This window comes from Pollicipes pollicipes, unplaced genomic scaffold (genome assembly GCF_011947565.3).
Source record: "Pollicipes pollicipes isolate AB1234 unplaced genomic scaffold, Ppol_2.1 Scaffold_3087;HRSCAF=3621_pilon_pilon_pilon, whole genome shotgun sequence".
Taxonomy (NCBI): Eukaryota; Metazoa; Arthropoda; class Thecostraca; order Pollicipedomorpha; family Pollicipedidae; genus Pollicipes; species Pollicipes pollicipes.
In genome coordinates this window covers 29,261,470-29,279,705 of record NW_023596225.1, presented here as the reverse complement: position 1 = coordinate 29,279,705, position 18,236 = coordinate 29,261,470, and the positions used below count along the sequence as shown (strand labels likewise).

At 54.5% G+C, this 18,236-nt stretch overlaps 1 protein-coding gene across 1 annotated transcript; it reads right to left on the bottom strand.

Moving 5' to 3' along the window:
* Positions 1-7,952: 7,952 nt before the first annotated feature.
* On the bottom strand, positions 7,953-17,772 carry LOC119090334 (transcription factor 21). The gene is made up of 4 exons (XM_037213125.1): positions 17,708-17,772; positions 12,156-12,308; positions 11,687-11,836; positions 7,953-8,834 (listed from the first exon to the last, which is right to left on the bottom strand). The coding sequence occupies exons 2-4, from the start codon at positions 12,300-12,302 to the stop codon at positions 8,685-8,687; spliced, it is 447 nt and encodes a 148-aa protein (XP_037069020.1). The 5' UTR covers positions 12,303-12,308; positions 17,708-17,772; the 3' UTR covers positions 7,953-8,684.
* Between the last annotated feature and the right edge of the window lie 464 nt (positions 17,773-18,236).

The following is an 18,236-nucleotide window of genomic DNA, read 5'->3' as shown; positions in this document are numbered from 1 at the left end:
CGTGGTCGACCTGCGAAAAGCGTTCTTGCAGCTGCGTCTGGAGCGCCGGCTGTGGCCGTTTCAGATGGTGCAGGTCAAGGGCCGCACCTACAGCCTCACGCGGTTCGGACTCGGCCTCAATGTGGCGCCATTAATTATGAAGGCCGTTGTTCAGGTGGTGCTGCGTGAGAACGAGACGATCAGCCGCGGAGTGCTCGCCTATGTGGATGACCTGCTCGTCGACGAAGACGTGGTCAGCGCCAACAAGGTGGTGGAGTACTTTGCGAGGTACAGGCTGGCCAGCAAGCTGCCGGAGCGCGTCGCGGACGGAGCGCGAATGCTCGGCCTTCGAGTCGAGGCTCGGGATGATGAGCTGCGGTGGTGTCGAGACAATGAAGTGCCTCCACCGCCGACCGAGCTCACCGGGCGTGCAGTGTTTGCGTGGTGCGGGAAGTTGGTGGCGCACCTCCCCGTGGCGGGATGGTTGCGGCCAGCAGCTGCCTGGCTAAAGAGGCGAGTGAACGGCCTGACGATCCGGTGGGACGACCCAGTGTCGGGTGATGCGTTGCGCGCGCATATCCAGGAAGTCGCAACGCGGGTGAGGGCAGCTGACCCTGCTCTTGGACCGTGGCGAATGGTCGGCCGGGAGTTCGTGGTGTGGACTGACGCGAGCGCCATCGCGAACGGGGTAGTCCTGGATGATACGGAGGGCGGCGTTCTTGAGGATGCCGCGTGGCTCCGGCCAGAGTCCAAGGCGGCTGACCACATCAGCACGGCCGAGTTGGACGCAGCGATGAGTGGTGTGAACATGGCCCTGGCATGGGGCGTTAAGCGCTTCAGCTTACACACGGACTCGGCCACAGTGTTCAAATGGTTGACTGACGCCTTGAGCGGGCGCTCTCGTCTCAGAGCAAAGGCGCAGGGGGAGACGCTGATCAGACACAGGATTGGCCTCATGCGACAGTTGGTCGACGAGTTCCAGCTCTCGATGACCGTCCAGCTGGTGCGGTCACAAGACAATCCTGCCCACGCGCTCACCAGAGTTCCCCAGACCTGGCTGCGAGCAGAGCCTCGAAATGCGACTTCAGCTGCTGCAGCCGCGGAGCCAAAATGCTTCACGGCACCCCCGCGAGATGCGACTTCGGTCTCCGCGACTATCGATCCGGAAGAAGTCGCGGCGCCCCCGGCGGACCAAGAAGTCGCTCACGAGCCCACGGCAAGCGACGTTCGTGCCTGGATTAAAACCATACACGAACGGACGAGGCAACAGGAGATCCGTCGGTCCCTGTGGTACGCCAGACGGGACCTCGACGGACACGTCGCGCGGGCCGACGTGCGAGCCGTCGTCAGCCAGGTGCGATGTGTGCCGTTCGACTGACCCGGCGCCGACTCGCTGGCGGTCCGGCTCACTCGCGTCCTGACAACATGGACCCGACTCGCGATCGACGTGACCCATTGCCAAGGCCGCCTCTACCTCACGATCGTAGACTGCGGGCCGTCCCGGTACAGCTATTTGGAGCGCACTGTGACGGTCTGACGCGACAGAAGTGACGGATCATCTGCATCGAGTGTTCCTAGAACGCGGCGCGCAGGCTGAGCTTCTGCTGAACAATGCCACTGAATTCCGGAGCTGGCGAATGGCTGCATTCGCCCCGAAGTGGGGGGTTCGGCTGCGGTTTCGCGCGGCGCACGGGGCCGGCGACAACGGAATCGTGGAACGCCACCACCGAACTATAAAAGTGATGGTCGCCCGCCAACGGTGCTCCGTCAGTGAAGCGGTGCACCGGTACAACGCGACTACGCGGGACGGTGCTAACTCGCTGAGCGCGCCGATGGCGCAGTTATTCCGCGCAGCCGGTGCCAACCTGCCGACCGCCCAGCGTGCTGCCGAGCCCGCACCGTCGCTGATGCGGGAGCCCGGCTCATTGTCATTTTGCGTCGGCGATGCGGTGTGGATGCGGCTCCGGGGGCCCGCCACGCGGTGTACCGATGTGTCCCGCCAGGGTGTAGTTACGCTGGTCGTGTCGGACCGGGTGGTTGAGGTTGACGGCACGCCCTGGTACGTGCGGTGCCTGCGGCGCTGGAACCCGCAGAAAGGCTCGGACTGGAGCCGAATGCCCGGCGCGGGTGAGGAGTTTGGGGACGACACAGGCACGCTGCCGATGACGAACATTGTGTCGAATCATGAGTCCACGGGGGGCGGTTCGGATCCGCCTGCCGTGCCATCAAGCCCGTTGGTCGCGGACCCTGCTGAGCGCCCATCGCTATCGTGGAGCGATCGCGATGAAGTGTCAACGCCAGTACGAATTCTGTCATTACGCTGTGATGATCATGAATTGGATGAGTGCGGTGTGCGCAAAGATGACTTGTCGTTTCCAGCAACGGTGCGGCGATACCACCGTCTCGGCCGGATCCTCCACAGGGAGAGGGAGAGTCGCAGGAACCACGGAGGAGCGGTCGCGCTCGCCGGCAACCAGTCGAGTTGTACGGCTTCAGTGTCCCCACCGATCTCATTGACGATTACGAGTGTGTGTAGGTTGGGAGAGTGTCATGATTGCTTACTATCAGGTGGAGGTGTGGTGTGATGGTGTGGGGGGTGCTCCCTTGCCCTTGCTGTCTTCCGAGCTCTGTATCTGACTGGGTGCCGGGGGGCGTCACGTGACCGCGGGTCTCCCGATTCGCCGGGGGTCAAGGGTCGGCCGCTGAGGGGGCGGCAGGGACCCGACGCTCGCAGGTACCAGTTGGTGTTCGGACGAGTCCAGGCGAATACACGCCACACCCTCTTACAACAGTCTCAAAATGTTCTACTCCATATTAATCATACATTTATTTCACCTCTGATAGGTCATTTCGTTTATTAGAGCGTGGGCATTCACTCACATTAAGAAGATATCTTGCGCACAAATTGCCCACCATTTTCTGTAGCTAATCAACGCTTGAATCAATAGACATGCCCACCTCTTTCCAGATGTTGTACTCAATCTGCGGATATGTCATTTGGTACGGGTGTCCGCGGGATTGCCGACCTCATATTGAATTAAGTCGTCTAATTTCCATCTCTAATGAAGGCTTCCAATTTCCACCCGTCCATCCCAGTTCACTGAGCCCCGAGCGCCGACCTGACGCTAGCCCACAACATGCGGCCCGTCGGGGACGAGCTGTCCCTCATTGATGGCCTAGGCAGATCGCGCACGTGTTGGTCCGTGAGCATGAGTCACATCGGTCTCGTTGTAAAGCCGAACGTATTACGACGCAGCACTCTGTAAGCCGTACAGTGATCCCGCACGGCGATGATACCGACGTCGTCACGGACGGAGGAACGGGTCTGTGGTTTCCATTCCCAGTCTCTTCAGGTGCATACATTGCGTGTTGCATTAGAGTTCGGTTTCGGGAAAGCGCGGCACTGACCGCATACTGTTCTATTACTGGCAAGCATGTGGGTCGGGCAGTGTTGCGAACCCTTGTGGCTTTGTGCAGGTACGCACATTCGTCTACACCAGGCGGTTTTTTTTACGTCTTGATCTGCGCTGTCCAGCCAGATGTGTCGCCAAACCTTAAATTGGCCCAAAACCGGTGGATCCCGGTTTGTCCCGTGATTACGATGGCAGGCTTGGAAGAAAGATTGTGCCCCTGGTCGCCGAAAACTGCATGACGATGCGAATGACTGTTGCGGAGAAGAAATTCAAAGCTGTGTAAGTCTGGGCTTGCCGACTGGCCTAAACAAGCTATAAAAACGCCGAGTAGTTCAAGTGAAGACTGGCTCGTTTTGTATGTTTCCCTCTATTTGCACAAAGAATAGGACAACTTATATCATTTTTGGTAACGGTTTTGCCTGAATATTTTGAAAGAGTGGCTATTCGGGATCAGCACTCGCGCTAATGAGCGTTGCTGCGTGAGTCCTGAGTCCGCCATATTATCATGAAAGGCCGAGCCAACGACCGAACTTTCCCGCAAAATCTTAGCATACCTTAGTGTTCGGCACGGTTCGTCCCGCCCGCTGACGTCATTAGAGCGCGGCCGCCGTCACCGGCCGGAGTCCGCCGCCGTCACCTGCCGGAGTCCGCCGCCGTCACCGGCCGGAGCCCGCAGGCCATCACCGGCCAGAGTCCGCCGCCGTCACCGGCCGGAGTCCGCCGCCGTCACCAGCCGGAGTCCGCCGCCGTCACCGGCCGGAGTTCGCAGGCCATCACCGGCCAGAGTCCGCCGCCGTCACCAGCCGGAGTCCGCCGCCGTCACCAGCCGGAGTCCGCCGCCGTCATCGGCCGAAGTCCGCAGGCCATCACTAGCCGGAGCCCGCAGGCTATCACCGGCCGGAGTCCGCCGCCATCACCGGCCAGAGTCCGCAGGCCGTCACCGGCCGGAGTCCGCAGGCCGTCCGAGACCGAGGTAAACAGCGAGCGCCTAAAGCGACTCGAACCCACCCCGCCACGGATGCGGCAATCTGAAGGCAGGCGCCCTAAGCAACTGAGCTATCGGAACGGACGAATGACAACTGAAACATTACACAGTAAAGACGAGTGAGAATGCGTGTAGAGCGTTGATCTTATGTAATGATAAGATATATGATATGGTTATAAACGAGATGCATATAATAATTGAGTCTTTCTAAGAATTTGGGGGCTTTAAGTTGTTCACCAAACGGTGTTTTCGCACCACATAAGCGGTAGTGTGCCCATCCGGTACAACAGACCCTAGGGCACGTTGGTGCAGAGTGGCGATCGCGTGGCTGGTCATCAGTGTTCAGGTCACGGTCATCAGTGTTCAGGCGCCCTCCGTCACACAAGAGCACACGTATGACCGACGCCCCTCTGTCATACGAGAGTGCTCGTATGACCCACAGGTCCATCGCACTGGGTGCCGGCGCCCCTCCGCCACGCAAGAGTACACGTATGACCGCGCAGTTCCATCACGCTGGGTGTCGTTGCCCCAACCAGTGCCATTTATTTGTGCGTGCGCCGAACACATGACAAGTTGCGTGTTGAAAGCGCGGCTAGTTACGGAGGTCGGCCTGTGATCGCGTCCAGGGATCACAGACCTCTGTGCGGGGAGCTCGCTCAAGGGATGTCCAGCGGATGACTCATTGATGAGGGCCGCTTTAGTAGGGGGTGGATAATGAGAGCTGGGTGGCCTAACCTATGCAGCAGTTGCGAAGCGGTACAACATACGGGGTTCAATGAGGTGATACGAGTGGTGCGTGGGGTGTGCTGGGGTGCACGTGACGTGGTGGGCTCTGGCAGGGTCGAGCCCCAAACATATATACGATTGAAACCGATCATCATGTATGTGAAGACATTTCCAGGCAGTCGCGTGTATTTCGCACAGATAGGTACGAACGAAAGCACCGTAAACTCCTCTAATGTTTTAGGGTCTGTCATTCGATGCCCATGCTTCCTTTTACCGGTTTGGTGCATGCAGGGGTCTGGTAGCACGAATGCATTGTGACCTCACTGGCACACAACTGTGCGAATTTTGCCGCTCTGGTGCGTACTCCATCGTGCCAACCATGAAGCTCATTTTCTGATAATGTCGGCACTTTCCAATAGCTCAAGGTCTGGTCTACTGGGATCAGTTCATTCCTAACTACGCCAAGTTTTCTCTTATTACGTCATGCACGACTGATGTAAGGGTTGGGTGTTGACCCGCTGGATTGCGTCAGGTAGTCGTGGGATGTTCACGGTGCAGTTAAGCTGCACTTATAGGAAGGTAGTTAAGCCGCGCGTCAGGGAAACCAGAAGTACGGGGTTCGCTTGCAGTCCCCGCCCTTGCTGCCAGGGTGAGAGGCGGGCGACGCTATATAGCCCAGGCAGCTGCGCCGTAAGTCCTGATGACTCGCCCACTGCCCGCGCCGTTTTGCCGCCTTGTACGATCGCCTGATGATCATGACATCTGAGTATCCGTACTCCGGTACTCTGAGTATCCGTACCGTACTCCGGAAGACGCGTCACTCTCCGCCGGGCGCCGGGGGACAGCTGGCGGGTGGGGGGAGGGGGGGGGGGGGGTACAGGTGTTTTGTGTCTCCGCTCACCACGCCATTGTTTTCCCATCGAGCTGCTAACGACGCGGCGGCGCGGCGCCAGAAATACGCGCCGCCGGCCCTGTTTATACACCAGCCGGCTGTGGGCTGAGCTGCAACTGGAGATGTCCGGCCCCGGACGGCCGAGGCTGTCCTGGCGTCCCGGCGGCGGCGCGTGCGGGTAGGATTGCGGCGTCCCCTGCCGTCGGGGACGTCTATCAGGGCCGGACTGCATGATTGTGGTATAGTAACGCCATAGGGTCGCGGCGTCCCCTGCCGTCGGGGAAGTCTGCCATTGGGGCTTTACGACGCACTCAGCTGCTGAGGCTATATGGCGTCGCCTGCCTCTCACCCTGGCAGGGAGGGCGGGAACCGCGGGGAATCGAACCCCGTACCTCTGGTTTCCCAGACGCGAGTGGTTAACGTAGACGCGTTAACCACTACACCTCGGCACCCCTAGGCCGTCGGGGAAGTCGCTCAGGGCGAGACTGCGTGGCTGTGGTATAGCAACGTCATAGGATCCCGGCGTCACCTGCCGTCGGGGAAGTCGCTCAGGGCGAGACTGCGTGACTGTCGTATAGTAACGCCATAGGATCCCGGTGTCACCTGCCGTCGGAGACGTCGCTCAGGGCGAGACCGCGTGGCTGTGGTATAGCAACGTCATAGGATCCCGGCGTTCCCTGCCGTCGGAGACTTCGCTCAGGGCGAGATTGCATGGTTGTGTGGTGACGTCCTGATGGCGACTGCCGAGGCGGTGACGTCATGCGGCCGTAACAGACGCCGCAGCCGGTTGCCGAAACAGAGGTGCACGGATGAAGTACACCAGGGCACGTGCTCCTCACTTAATTTATGTCATGTATCAATATGCATGTGGCGGAATGTTTACACCTAAAAATCCAGGTAGGCACACAAAATAGTAAGATCAAGAACACACTGCATTGTTTGACGATACGCAAGAAATTGTGCGCACCTGTGGCGAACCAGATTCGATTTCCAGTGCACATGTTTCATTGTGTCCCCTGCCCATGGTGGGATCCCGCCGCCCTTCGCGGTCGGACCCATTTCATCAGATGGTGGAATGATTTCTTAAGCGCTCAGGCCGGGTGGGATGTGGCGGTTTTTAAGCTGTGACTCAAAGCTTTCCGCTGAGAAACTTCTCTTACCGCAGGGAGGAAATGCTTTACCAGTAGCTTGTCACGAAGTTCCAGGTTGGGTGATCACTGCATGCTAAAAAAGGATTGCCAATAGTTTCTTACGAAAAAGAGATGTCCGGCTGGAAGGAAGTGGCATAGATATATGGTATTTGTGCTTCATTAGCCGGTTTACTGCCATTTTAGAATGGCAATAACTTGTCTGTTTGTATCGCTGCAGCTACGATGGAAACACGCCTAGATGAACTGTACGTGCATGTTCGTCGTCAGCACACAAGAAATGCTGCAAGAAACCATTCCATTTTCCGCGTGTCATGAAAAACCTCCAGGTTGTGCGGGTTAGCAGCCTGGGCATCCACTTACGTCACAAGGATGTTAGAACACAGAACTGCGCCAACCGCACACTATGGTTTGATTCAGACACGATCGAAGGCTGACTGGCACAAAGGCTGCGTTGTAAATTGTACGATGACAACGTGTAGCGATTTTGTGTAACAACGTACGACGATAACGTGTAGCGATTTTGCGTAACAGCGTTTAACGATTTCGTGCGTTTTGATAGCGGTCATGCAGTCTGAGAGCTTCCCGTGCTAGATTAAGCATGCGAAAACTCAAAAGTTACAGAAGCTACGATCACCTTCAGCCATATTTTCAAAGACGGTAGCAGTAGCCTTCTTCCTCGGAGAAAAACCAGGAACGCTTATCGAAATTCAGCTGTTTCCTCACATGTCTTAGGTGTATGAATAATGTTCCTCGCAAATGCATTGAACAGCTTACGTAATTTTCAGCCATATTTCCTCATATCTTCACCAAAGTACACCGATTTATTAAAATATATAGATACAAGGGGCGATGCATCCATGATATGTTGCCAGATGGCAAAATGCAGCATGGCAAAATGTTACAATCGTGATAATTTCAATGACAGTTCGTATGACGCCACCAAATCACCATGCTAAATGCCCCGCCCATGACTGCAACAGACAATTGGACATAATCAGATTTCATGGTGCTAGCGGGCTATATCAACAGGCTGACCAGAGGCAATTGTAACTGGTGTCATAGCAAAAGTAACGCAGCCGGGACGCAGAGGAAGCTGCCAGCTACCAACACCCTCAGATAGTAATACCGATCACTTGCTTTAGTTAAGCGCTACACCGATATTATCACCAACTTTCTGAAGGTCGCGAGAAGACCGCGCGCGGCGCGAGTGCGGCTGAGTAGTCTGCGTCCGCTTATCCCGATACATGCGCGCATCGATGACAACACTGTCTCGTTCTCGTAAGTCGTCTTGAATCACTGAACGCTTCAGAAATTCAGTCGTTTCCTTACACCCTGTTCAACTCACCTCTACCCCATACCGGTCATGCACTTTCCACACGTCAGGTGCGTGTGGCGGCGGCCTCCTCACCACCGCCGCGCCCGCACGTCACCAGCCCGTGACGTCACCAGCCAGTGGCATGTCCAGCCACCACGCCGCCCGAAGTGCCGCGCCGCCACCGCGGGCAGCGGAGCGGCCCGCGCCGACCGCCGCCGTCGCTTCACCGCAGGCAGTTGTAGTTGGTGTCGTACGGCCCGCCGGCGTAGCAGGCGAACTCGGCAGGCGGGTACGGCTCCTCCTGGACTCGTGTCACGCCTGATGACGTCACCGTCTGGTCGGACCACGCCTTCTGCGCCGTGTACGGCCAGCTCTGCGGCAGACGGGGCACACGACCACGTCACAGATCATGGTCAAGGCATCTTCTGCGCCGTGTACGGCCAGCTCTGCGGCAGACGGAGCACACAACCATGTCATCAGTTACGGTCAAGGCATCTAATTCAGGTGACCATCATCGGGAAATTCATAACACATAATCTCATTCGGGCAAACTCTTCCCCATCCCGTCTGGAATGGTCCGTCCTCCTCATTCCGTGTTCACCGTTTGGCCACACCGCCTACGGCGCTGACACCATAAAAGGTGCCCATGCATAGTGCTGGCAGGCTGCTCTGACCTCCAGGCTCGTTCAAGCGCACCGATAGGAGCCCATCACACGGAGTATTACACACCACATCGCATCAAACCGACAACGCGCAGGTCACGGACAGTCAGCCTGACTAACAGCGCCTGTCGTACCCGGCTTCGGCACGACGACACAGGGCGGCGCACGTCGCTCGCCTCCAGCGCCCGGCCAAGACAAACCGCATGCCATCGTCCAGCGATGCATCTGCACGCCTTGTGACGGCGGCGAACGGCGCCGCTCCGCGCCACGTCACGCGCGCGTCGCGCGCGACGGGCGGCGCAGCGCCGCGCCTCTGTGACAGACGCGGCGCCGCTGTGACGGACGCGGCGCCGGGGCCCGAGCCCCCGGGGCGGTGCGGTGAGCGGGCCGCCGTCGGCACCGTCAGGTCGCGGCAGGCGGCCGTCGGTCGGGCGCCTCGAGGGCGGAGAAACCGCACTGTCATCGTCCGTCTGCCGCCCGCGGCGACCTCGGATCAAACGCTCGGAGCAGGAATGTCAACGGCGCAGGGTCTGGGGTTTCATTTGAACCGCGGTGTGGTACGCAAGGTATGCTGCCTCACCGTGAAGGACGTCGACAGGTGTCAAACCACTCGGACTGTTTTTTTAAGGTCTCCATCCCGTGGGGAGCTGGCGTGGGATGGGCTCGGTTGTGCGGTTGCGGTTGTTTATCACGCGATTCTTCCTTCCAGGTATCGAAAATGGGCTGTTCAGCTGCATCGTAAACATTTAGTGTGCATAAAACTCAGAAAGGAGATTAGCGTTAGGCGTCTCACCGCTTCTCATCCACTGACTTCGCGCATCCCTGGCGGATGTGGAGGGCTTCAAAACATTACAAACTCGCGTAAACGTGTCGTCCGCCCCCCCCCCCCCCCCTCGGCGGAGCGCTGCCCCGCCCCAGCCGCCATGACAAGTCAGCGCGCTGCCAGAGGGTGCCGCCACCCGGCGGCGCGTGCTTCCTCCCGCACCTTCCGCGCCGGCAGCTTTGAAGGGCGAAGCGGGCCCGCGCCGCCGAGCTCCGCCGCTTCTGATTGTAACCAGATAGCGCTGAGTGCCGCCGGACTTTTTAAATCCTTTCGGCGCGCTAGGCGCGGTCCGCGCGGCGTCGCGCCGTTTTACAGTCGGCGCGCGTAAACAGCGCGCCATATGGGGAGCGTCAGCGCGGGGACGCGCGCTTTATGACCAATCAGAGTGTTTGTTTCTCCGGCAGTCCGCCAATCGGAAGCGTGATTCGATACGCCCCGGGAAAATAAACATTTTAGCGTGATTGACAGAGGGTGCGATTTAGTATCGGCCGATGCCCCTGCGTCGACGTCGACGCTCGTCTGGCGCGGGTCGACGCTGCTCCTGCGGCGTCTCCGCCCCGCCCGCAGTGTTCCCATCGCGCCCATCACGGAGGGAGACAGGCTGTTTGCCCACACCTATACGTTTCACCCCGCGGGCTGACCTAGTGACTGCGCCGGCGTACCTCTTCCGAACACAAACACTGCGGCCCTGCGTAAATATGCGACCCGCGAGCATGCCTGTACCGAGCGCGCGTCCGAAAATAGATCATGGAGCCAATCGACGGATGGTCATCGGCCGGTAACTGACCGCGGGGAGGGGTAATGTTCGGACCCGACGCCGGCGAAACGGTCCACCCACGGCCGGCGTTAAGATAACATCCCGACTTCGGTGGACTGACTCACTGTCGGGATAAAGTATGTGTCTCTGTCAAGTGATAAGTGTCAAGACTGTGGGACTGCTAGGCATGCAGCTGAATGTTGAAAAACTGATGCAAGCTTATTGGTGTTATGAGTTCATCCCAGTTCTTCGGTTGTTCGGCCACATATTTGAGTGCTAGTCCTAGCCTTTTTGGCAGCTGCCCGAGTGAGACCACCACTATATCGACTGACTGACAGAAGGCTCCTCTTCTCGCCAGTCTATCCAACGACGTTTGCAAGCACGGAATTACAAGCTCATTTAACTGTACGCCAATCGTCAGCAATGAACACCATGCTTAGAAAAAGGGAAAACACATGGGCAGTGCTACCATGCTGTTGGCTGCTTCAATGGGTTTGCGCTAGTACAAAGTGAGTGAAATCCAGTTTCCCATACAATGCTGCCTCCGATTATTTTAGCTAAGCTGCGGGTGATTTTGCTGGAACCGTACAATGCCACAACATGGCTCTCTTGTTTCAGGCATACCGATGCGAGCCAGCTACCACCTGACCTTACCTGGCCGACCGGCTCACACAATGCGCACGTTTCGAATCATGTGTACACCCGCGAGAACAACCAGATCGCGAGACTAGCCTCTATTTCCAGGATGGCGGTCGCGGCTGTTCGCCGACCCTGACTTCGCTGGTCTAACCCCAGATCACCATGAGAGCCGGGTGGGGGTAGACGGTGTCGGCCAGGCTGTCCGGGCCCAGCCCTGCTCACCATGAGGGCCGGATGGGGGTAGACGGTGTCGGCCAGGCTGTCCGGGCCTAGCCCTGCTCACCATGAGCGCCGGGTGCGGGTAGACGGTGTTGGCCAGGCTGTCCGGGCCCAGCCCTGCTCACCATGAGGGCCGGATGGGGGTAGACGGTGTCGGCCAGGCTGTCCGGGTCGGCGTCCAGCAGCGCCGCCAGATGCTTGATGTAGGAGGAGGCCAGTCGCAGTGTGTCCAGCTTGCTCAGCTTCGTATCGGAGGGCACCCACGGCAGCGTTGTCTGCCGGAGCGCGGCCTCGTTAGGCGAATGGTTGCCGAAAACCATACATTCAAAAAGGCCCAGGCCGCGCTATAGCCTGCGTTCGTACAGTCGTGAGAGTGGTAGAGATACTATTGAGAGAGAAAGTTCGCGCCAGTTGTACTGTTAGCAACCAAAGGACGATGAACAGGGAGCATTAGCAGCAGTTCCCGTCGTAATGGGGCAAACCAAGCGCAGCAAAACGATCATCACGAAAACGCCAGTGTTCACGGAGTTCCCGACAGAGCCCGCAGGACACCTGCTGCCGCTGGACCGTCCCCAGCAGCGAGTCTTGACTCGCCTTGAGTCGTGTGAACGCCTTGCTGAGGATCCTCATGCGGGTGCGCTCGCGAGCGTTGGCGGCGTTCCTCTGGAGCGGCTTCTCGGGCGCTCCTGAGGAGCTGACGGACGAGCTGGAGTCGCCGCTGCACTTGCGGCGCCGTGGCATCCTCGTCTGCCGGGTCAGGACCGGGTCAGGAGGCCGGGGCGGCGGGTCACACCGGGTGCAACACGTCGTGACTGCGAAGCACCGGCAAGTCGGGAAAGGGTCACTCGGTCAAGCCCCCCCCCCCCCCTTCCTCCTCGACGGCTGCTGTCCAGCAGATGGCAACATCTGGGGGTCACGGCCCTGTCGCGGTTTCGGTGACCTGACCCGGGGGTGTGGCCCTGCTCTCAGTCTCGGCAGCAGTCCACGGGCCGCCGGGTCCCAGAGGTGGACAGACGCCCGCTGCATGTAGGGCAGGTATGTGCGCGTTTGCGCGTGCGTCACCAATCAGCACAGGGCCACAACCCTCGTGGCGCGCCAGCAAATACATTTGTTATGTTATGTCATGTCACTCCGGTTATGCTGGCACACAGGAAAGTATCACAGATGTGAATGTAGTGTTAATCTCATGGGTGTTTCAAAATCACTTGGTTGAGCAATTAACGTGTAACATGCGTGCTCGCGTCTATTTTTCAAAACATACGTGATGGGAGGCATGTTCGTCGCGCTGCTACACGCTATGGCGCGTGCAGAGGTATACACACAGTCCTGGATGTTGAAGACATATTTTTTAATGATGCCCGTTAGCAGCCCAGAGCGCATGGAGACGTCGATGCGAAGATCGATGAGTTCCTTCCTATAGGAAAATCATAAGCGCGGTTGGAAAAAATGCGACCAGTTGAGTGACATACCATGAGTATCCAAGACGAAAGGCAGGACAGCGATCTACGACGAGAATTCCGAACGTGTCGAAACAGCCCTAAAACACATTAAGGAGAAGCCTATGGTGTCCAGTGGACATTATAGGATGTCCACTGGATGATGTCCAATGTATAATGTCCACTGGACACCTTGACTTATTTTGGCTTTGTTGGCTTCTTGACTTATCTTGGTGCCACGCTTAAGTCAGCGGAGAGGAATGGAAGACGATGATGTGCAGATTAAAATGTACTTATGAAACGGATGGACAATCGCGAAATTTATTGAAACAGACGATGAGGAAATAGCAGGTTCACAATGCCGCATGAAGAAATACAAAGTGGTGGTCCTACGGTAGTATTTCTTGAGAATGCCAACTGAAATTCAAAGGGCAGAGATTTCCGAGGCATACATGACGCAAGTCGGTAACATACGCCTGGAGCTGGGCTTGCCACATCGCTTCATACGAGTATATGAAGCAATGAGACATCTTTACCTCATGTATGGAGATCTTGTCTGGGGAAGTGAACATGTTTCGGAACAAAATGCAAGTTCTGCGTCATCCGACTAAAGGAAATCGGTGAGCCACAGTCACTTCATGCGGCCACCGTTTTCGGACTCTGTGCGGTGCCTTGGAACGTCGGCCATTCTCGTAATGTATCACAACGTTTGCTTGATATCTTCGTCGAGCCAGCACTTCCAGGCACATCGAATGTTAGCAGTTTGGGGTATAAGAACGCATGACGTTCCCAGATGTGGTGCTGTTTCTCCTGTCCGGTAGCGTAGACGAGCCTATCGGGGTGTGGACAAGAGAGTAGCCGCATGAAATCGTACCCAAGCCTAGCGTCGCTGAACGTGTGATGGCGTGTTATCAGAGCTGGGCGCACCACTGGATCGTTGCCAATTAAAAAAACAAAAAAAAGAGCGGAATCATTTTGGGGGTGAGGGCAAATGCTAATGCAAGCTGCTAAGAAACAGCACCGGCCAGCGATCAGGTCTGACGAAGGCATCAGCACAAGCAGCCCATGGCGCTCGCAGAAGAGAAATGCTTGCGAACAGGAGCCTCAAGAGATGTTTATAGACAAATCCGTCTCGGCTTGGTTTAAGAGCCCATGAATCACACGCAGCCCGACCCGGTCACAATATGTCAATTTGTGTATCAATATATGGCATTAAATGCAATATAATAACGAGCGAAAGTGGTATGCTTGTGTGGATGGTGCCACAGCAAAGACGAAACAGGGAGTAGATAATCGGGAACCCACTGAACTGTATTTTCGAGTGTTTTGAAGTGCAGATCTTCATCATGCTATGTATTTACGGAATTTCTCCGCGTAACGCTCATGAAAGATTCAAAAACGCATCTTTCGAAATGGTTCGGGTGTGGTTCTCAGCAGTGCATTTAAGCTGACGTGTCGAACTGTTCTCAAGCTACGAGATTTCTTGTAATTTTGGCTTAAGTATTGCAAGAATGCGAATATATTTGACAGATATTGCTCACAGTGAAAGCTGGGCTATCCGCATGGGTAGTCTTAGTTGATCAGTCCTCAATCCGCCACACTGAACAAGAATTCTACGCCTGTCACGCGGAAGGCAGCACTGTTCGTTAACATGTCCATTACTGGTGTTGAACAGCAAAGATCGCAAAAAGCGTTGCAGACGGTATATTCACCAATACAACGTGGTTGACCTCACGTTTTGATCCACTCTGGTAATTGAGAAATTACATGAATCCAGTGAAAAGGCCCCAAAATTGACCAACTCAACAATAATGACGGTCTTTGTGTTCGAATGTACGTGAAACAGCGATGACGGTGTTTGTGTTCGAATGTGCATGAAGCAGCGATGACGGCGTTGGTGATGGAGTGCGCGTGTAACAGCGATAACGGTGTTGGTGATCGAGTGTGCGTGACTAGCTCCATCCACGGACGCACACGTTTATGATAGCGATCGTCCGTTCTGCCTGCGGCTAGCGGTGTTGGTTGCGCGCTCCTACATCGCCGGGCCGATTAATGAGTATATGCAGAATGCATATATAGCGATTTGGGCGTATAGCACATATGCTTATATACATACAAATAAAAACTTACAAACAAGACAAATATGAAAAAAGTTCCTGCATATTGTATAAATACTGTTTATAGTACTGTCCCTTGCATAAATGATTTATACCCATACGAGCATATGGAGCACTGATGCATCTCTCACTCATGTATGGAAGATCCTGTCTACGAAAGTGAACATACTTCAGGATAAAGTTCATGTTCTACGCAGTCAGACTGAAGGAGACGTGTAAGTTACAGCCACCATTTTCGGATGCTGCGCAGTGCCTTGGAACGTCGTGACCCAGGACTTCCATGCAGGTAAGTAGGTCAAAGGTTAGCAGTTCGGGGTATAACAATCCGTGACGTTCCCAGAACTAGCGTTGTTTCTTCTGTCCGGTAGCGTAAACAAGCATATCGGAGTGTGGACAAGAGATAAGCCACATGAAATCATACCCAAGCCTAGCGTCGCTGAACATGTGATGGCGTGTTATCAGAGCTGGGCGCACCGCTGGACCGTTGCCAATTAAAAAACAGGACGGAATCATTTTGGTGGTGAAGGCAAACGTTAGTGGAAGCTACTAAGAAACAGCACCGGCCAGCGATCAGGCCTGACGAAGGTATCGGCACGAACAGCCTGTGGCGCTTGCAGGAGAGAAATATCTCCGAACAGCGGCTTCAAGAGATGTTTGTAGACAAATCAGTCTCGTCTCGGTTTGAGAGCCCTTAAACTACACGCAGCCCGAGCTGATAACAATTTGGTAATTTTGTATCAGTGCGTGACATTATATGTACAATGATAATAGGCGTAAATGTAAGCTGTTCAATGTATCTGCGAGGAACATTATTCACATAGACAAAACAGAAGTAATAGCCTTATTGCTCAGAGAAAAATCAGGAGAATGCAGATAAATATGGGTTGATGTTTCGGCAACATGCCTTTATCGAAACAATAGCAGAAGTCCCTTAAAGCCAACATGATTTTACCGAAACAACTTCTGCTATTGTTTTGATGAAAGCATGCGGCCAAAATATCAAGCCATAATATCAACCCACCTTTACCTCCACTCTCCTGATTTTTCTCCGATGAATAAGACTATTACTACTGTCTTACAAGCTGAAGTGGTATGATTGTGTGGATGGCGCCACAACGAAGACAAAACAATGAGCAGATGATCGGCGACCCACTGAAATGTATTTTAGATTGTTTTGGAGTGTAGATTTCATGATATTGTGCATGTAGAGAACTTTTCTATGTAACATTTACAAGCAATGCAAAAACCCGTTATTCGAAATAGTTTGTGTATGGAGTCTCACCAGTACTTCTAAGCTGACATGGCCAACTATTCTCAAGTTGCATATTTTTTTATATTTCTGGCCAAGTATTGCAGGACTGCAAATATATTTGACAGATATTGTTCATATTGAAAGCCAGGCTATCCGCTTGCGTAGCCTTTGTGGTCAATCCTCAATCCGCCACATCGAATTATAATTATAGACCCGTCTTGCAAAAGGCAACATCGTTGGTTAACATGTCCTTTACTGGCGTCGAACAGCAAAGACCGCAGAAACCGTTGCAGGCAGCATATTCACCCACGCAACGCAACAACGATGACGGTGTTTGTGCTTGAATGTGCGCGAAACGGTGATGACGGTGTTGGTGATCGAGTTTGCGTGTCTAGGTCCATCCACGGACGCACACGTTTATGATGGCGATCGTCCGTTCTGCCTCTGGCTAACGGTGTTGGTTGCGCGCGTCTACGTCGCCGGGCCGATTAATAAATATATGCAGACTGCATATTATAGCGATTTGGGCGTATAGCACATGTGCTTATATCTATACAAATGGATACCTGTAGATGATAGAGTCTATGCCTACCTACGCGTATGCATATATATGCATGTATATGTATATATACAAATTTATACAAATATATACATACATATATAGATAGAGAGAGAGAGAGAGAGAGAGAGAGAGAGAGAGAGAGAGAGAGAGAGAGAGAGAGAGAGAGAGAGAGAGAGAGAGAGAGAGAGAGAGAGAGAGAGAGAGAGAGAGAGAGAGAGAGAGAGAGAGAGAGAGAGAGAGAGAGAGAGAGAGAGAGAGAGAGAGAGAGAGAGAGAGAGAGAGAGAGAGAGAGAGAGAGAGGTATAATACCCGTGCCGTGCCACGTTTGTTCCAGGCAGAAGACTCACGTTATCCATGCTAACCAAATGCTCCTACGACATCTATAGTTTCCATATTGTGCGATTTGTATGGTGAAATACAAATGATGAAACAGCTTGCATGCAAATTCGTGGTACATTACAGAATACACCTTCGCAAGCTATGCCAGCGGAGCTGGGAAATAACTCAAAACATAGTACGAACGACATGTAATGTATATATATATATATATATATATATATATATATATATATATATATATGAATGTAGATTATAAAGTGCTATATTATAAAAGTAACACTTGAGGTCTACCTTGACGTATCGAATTTGGTACAGTGAGGGTTGTTTCCCATTGCTTAATTCTCAGCGTCGATGCTGATACACGGGGACGTAGTCACGGCCGACTGGTCACCTTTTCCAACTTTTTGCACTTACAAAAATAGTTTTGGCACAGCGCTTACCTTTGTGTACTGTCCACAACACTTGCAGGATTCGTGGACGTGCCACAAGACGATTCTTCCCACAGTCTTTGACGTTGACTTTTGCCCATCGGCACCGACGAAACCGACGATCGCCCCGGCTTCTGATTGGCTGCTGGCCGATTAGTGGGCGGGGCGCCGACTGAAGCCACCCCGTCAGCGTCGACGCAAAACCGAAGGCCTGGATGGCGCGGCAACTGCTACGTCGTACTGTAGATTTCCGTTGATGCTTTGTCCCCGTTTCGGTCCCTCGTCTAGATGCCTTTCATCAAGCGGAATCACGATAATATTCGTTCATACCGCCTTTACATGTCGGGCCGCACTACCGGTGACTCTCCGCAAAGTGTTTGCAAGTCCAATCCAACCCATAACACAATCAGCCTAAATGATACATCAGCAGATCTTGTATTTTTTTAGCTCTCCTGCAACATTTAAACTCATTGATTGTTAGATTTTGCCCAAGACATTCAAACAACATCCAAAGCATTGACCAGACACACGTTGCCAAGGT

Coding starts and splice junctions, on each gene's coding strand:
- LOC119090334 (XM_037213125.1), bottom strand. CDS start 12,302: ATGCCACGGCGCCGCAAGTGCAGCGGCGACTCCAGCTCGTCCGTCAGC. Junction 11,837..12,155: donor AGGCGTTCACACGACTCAAG/GCGAGTCAAGAC, acceptor GCGCTCCGGCAG/ACAACGCTGCCGTGGGTGCC. Junction 8,835..11,686: donor ACCCCCATCCGGCCCTCATG/GTGAGCAGGGCT, acceptor CGTCTGCCGCAG/AGCTGGCCGTACACGGCGCA.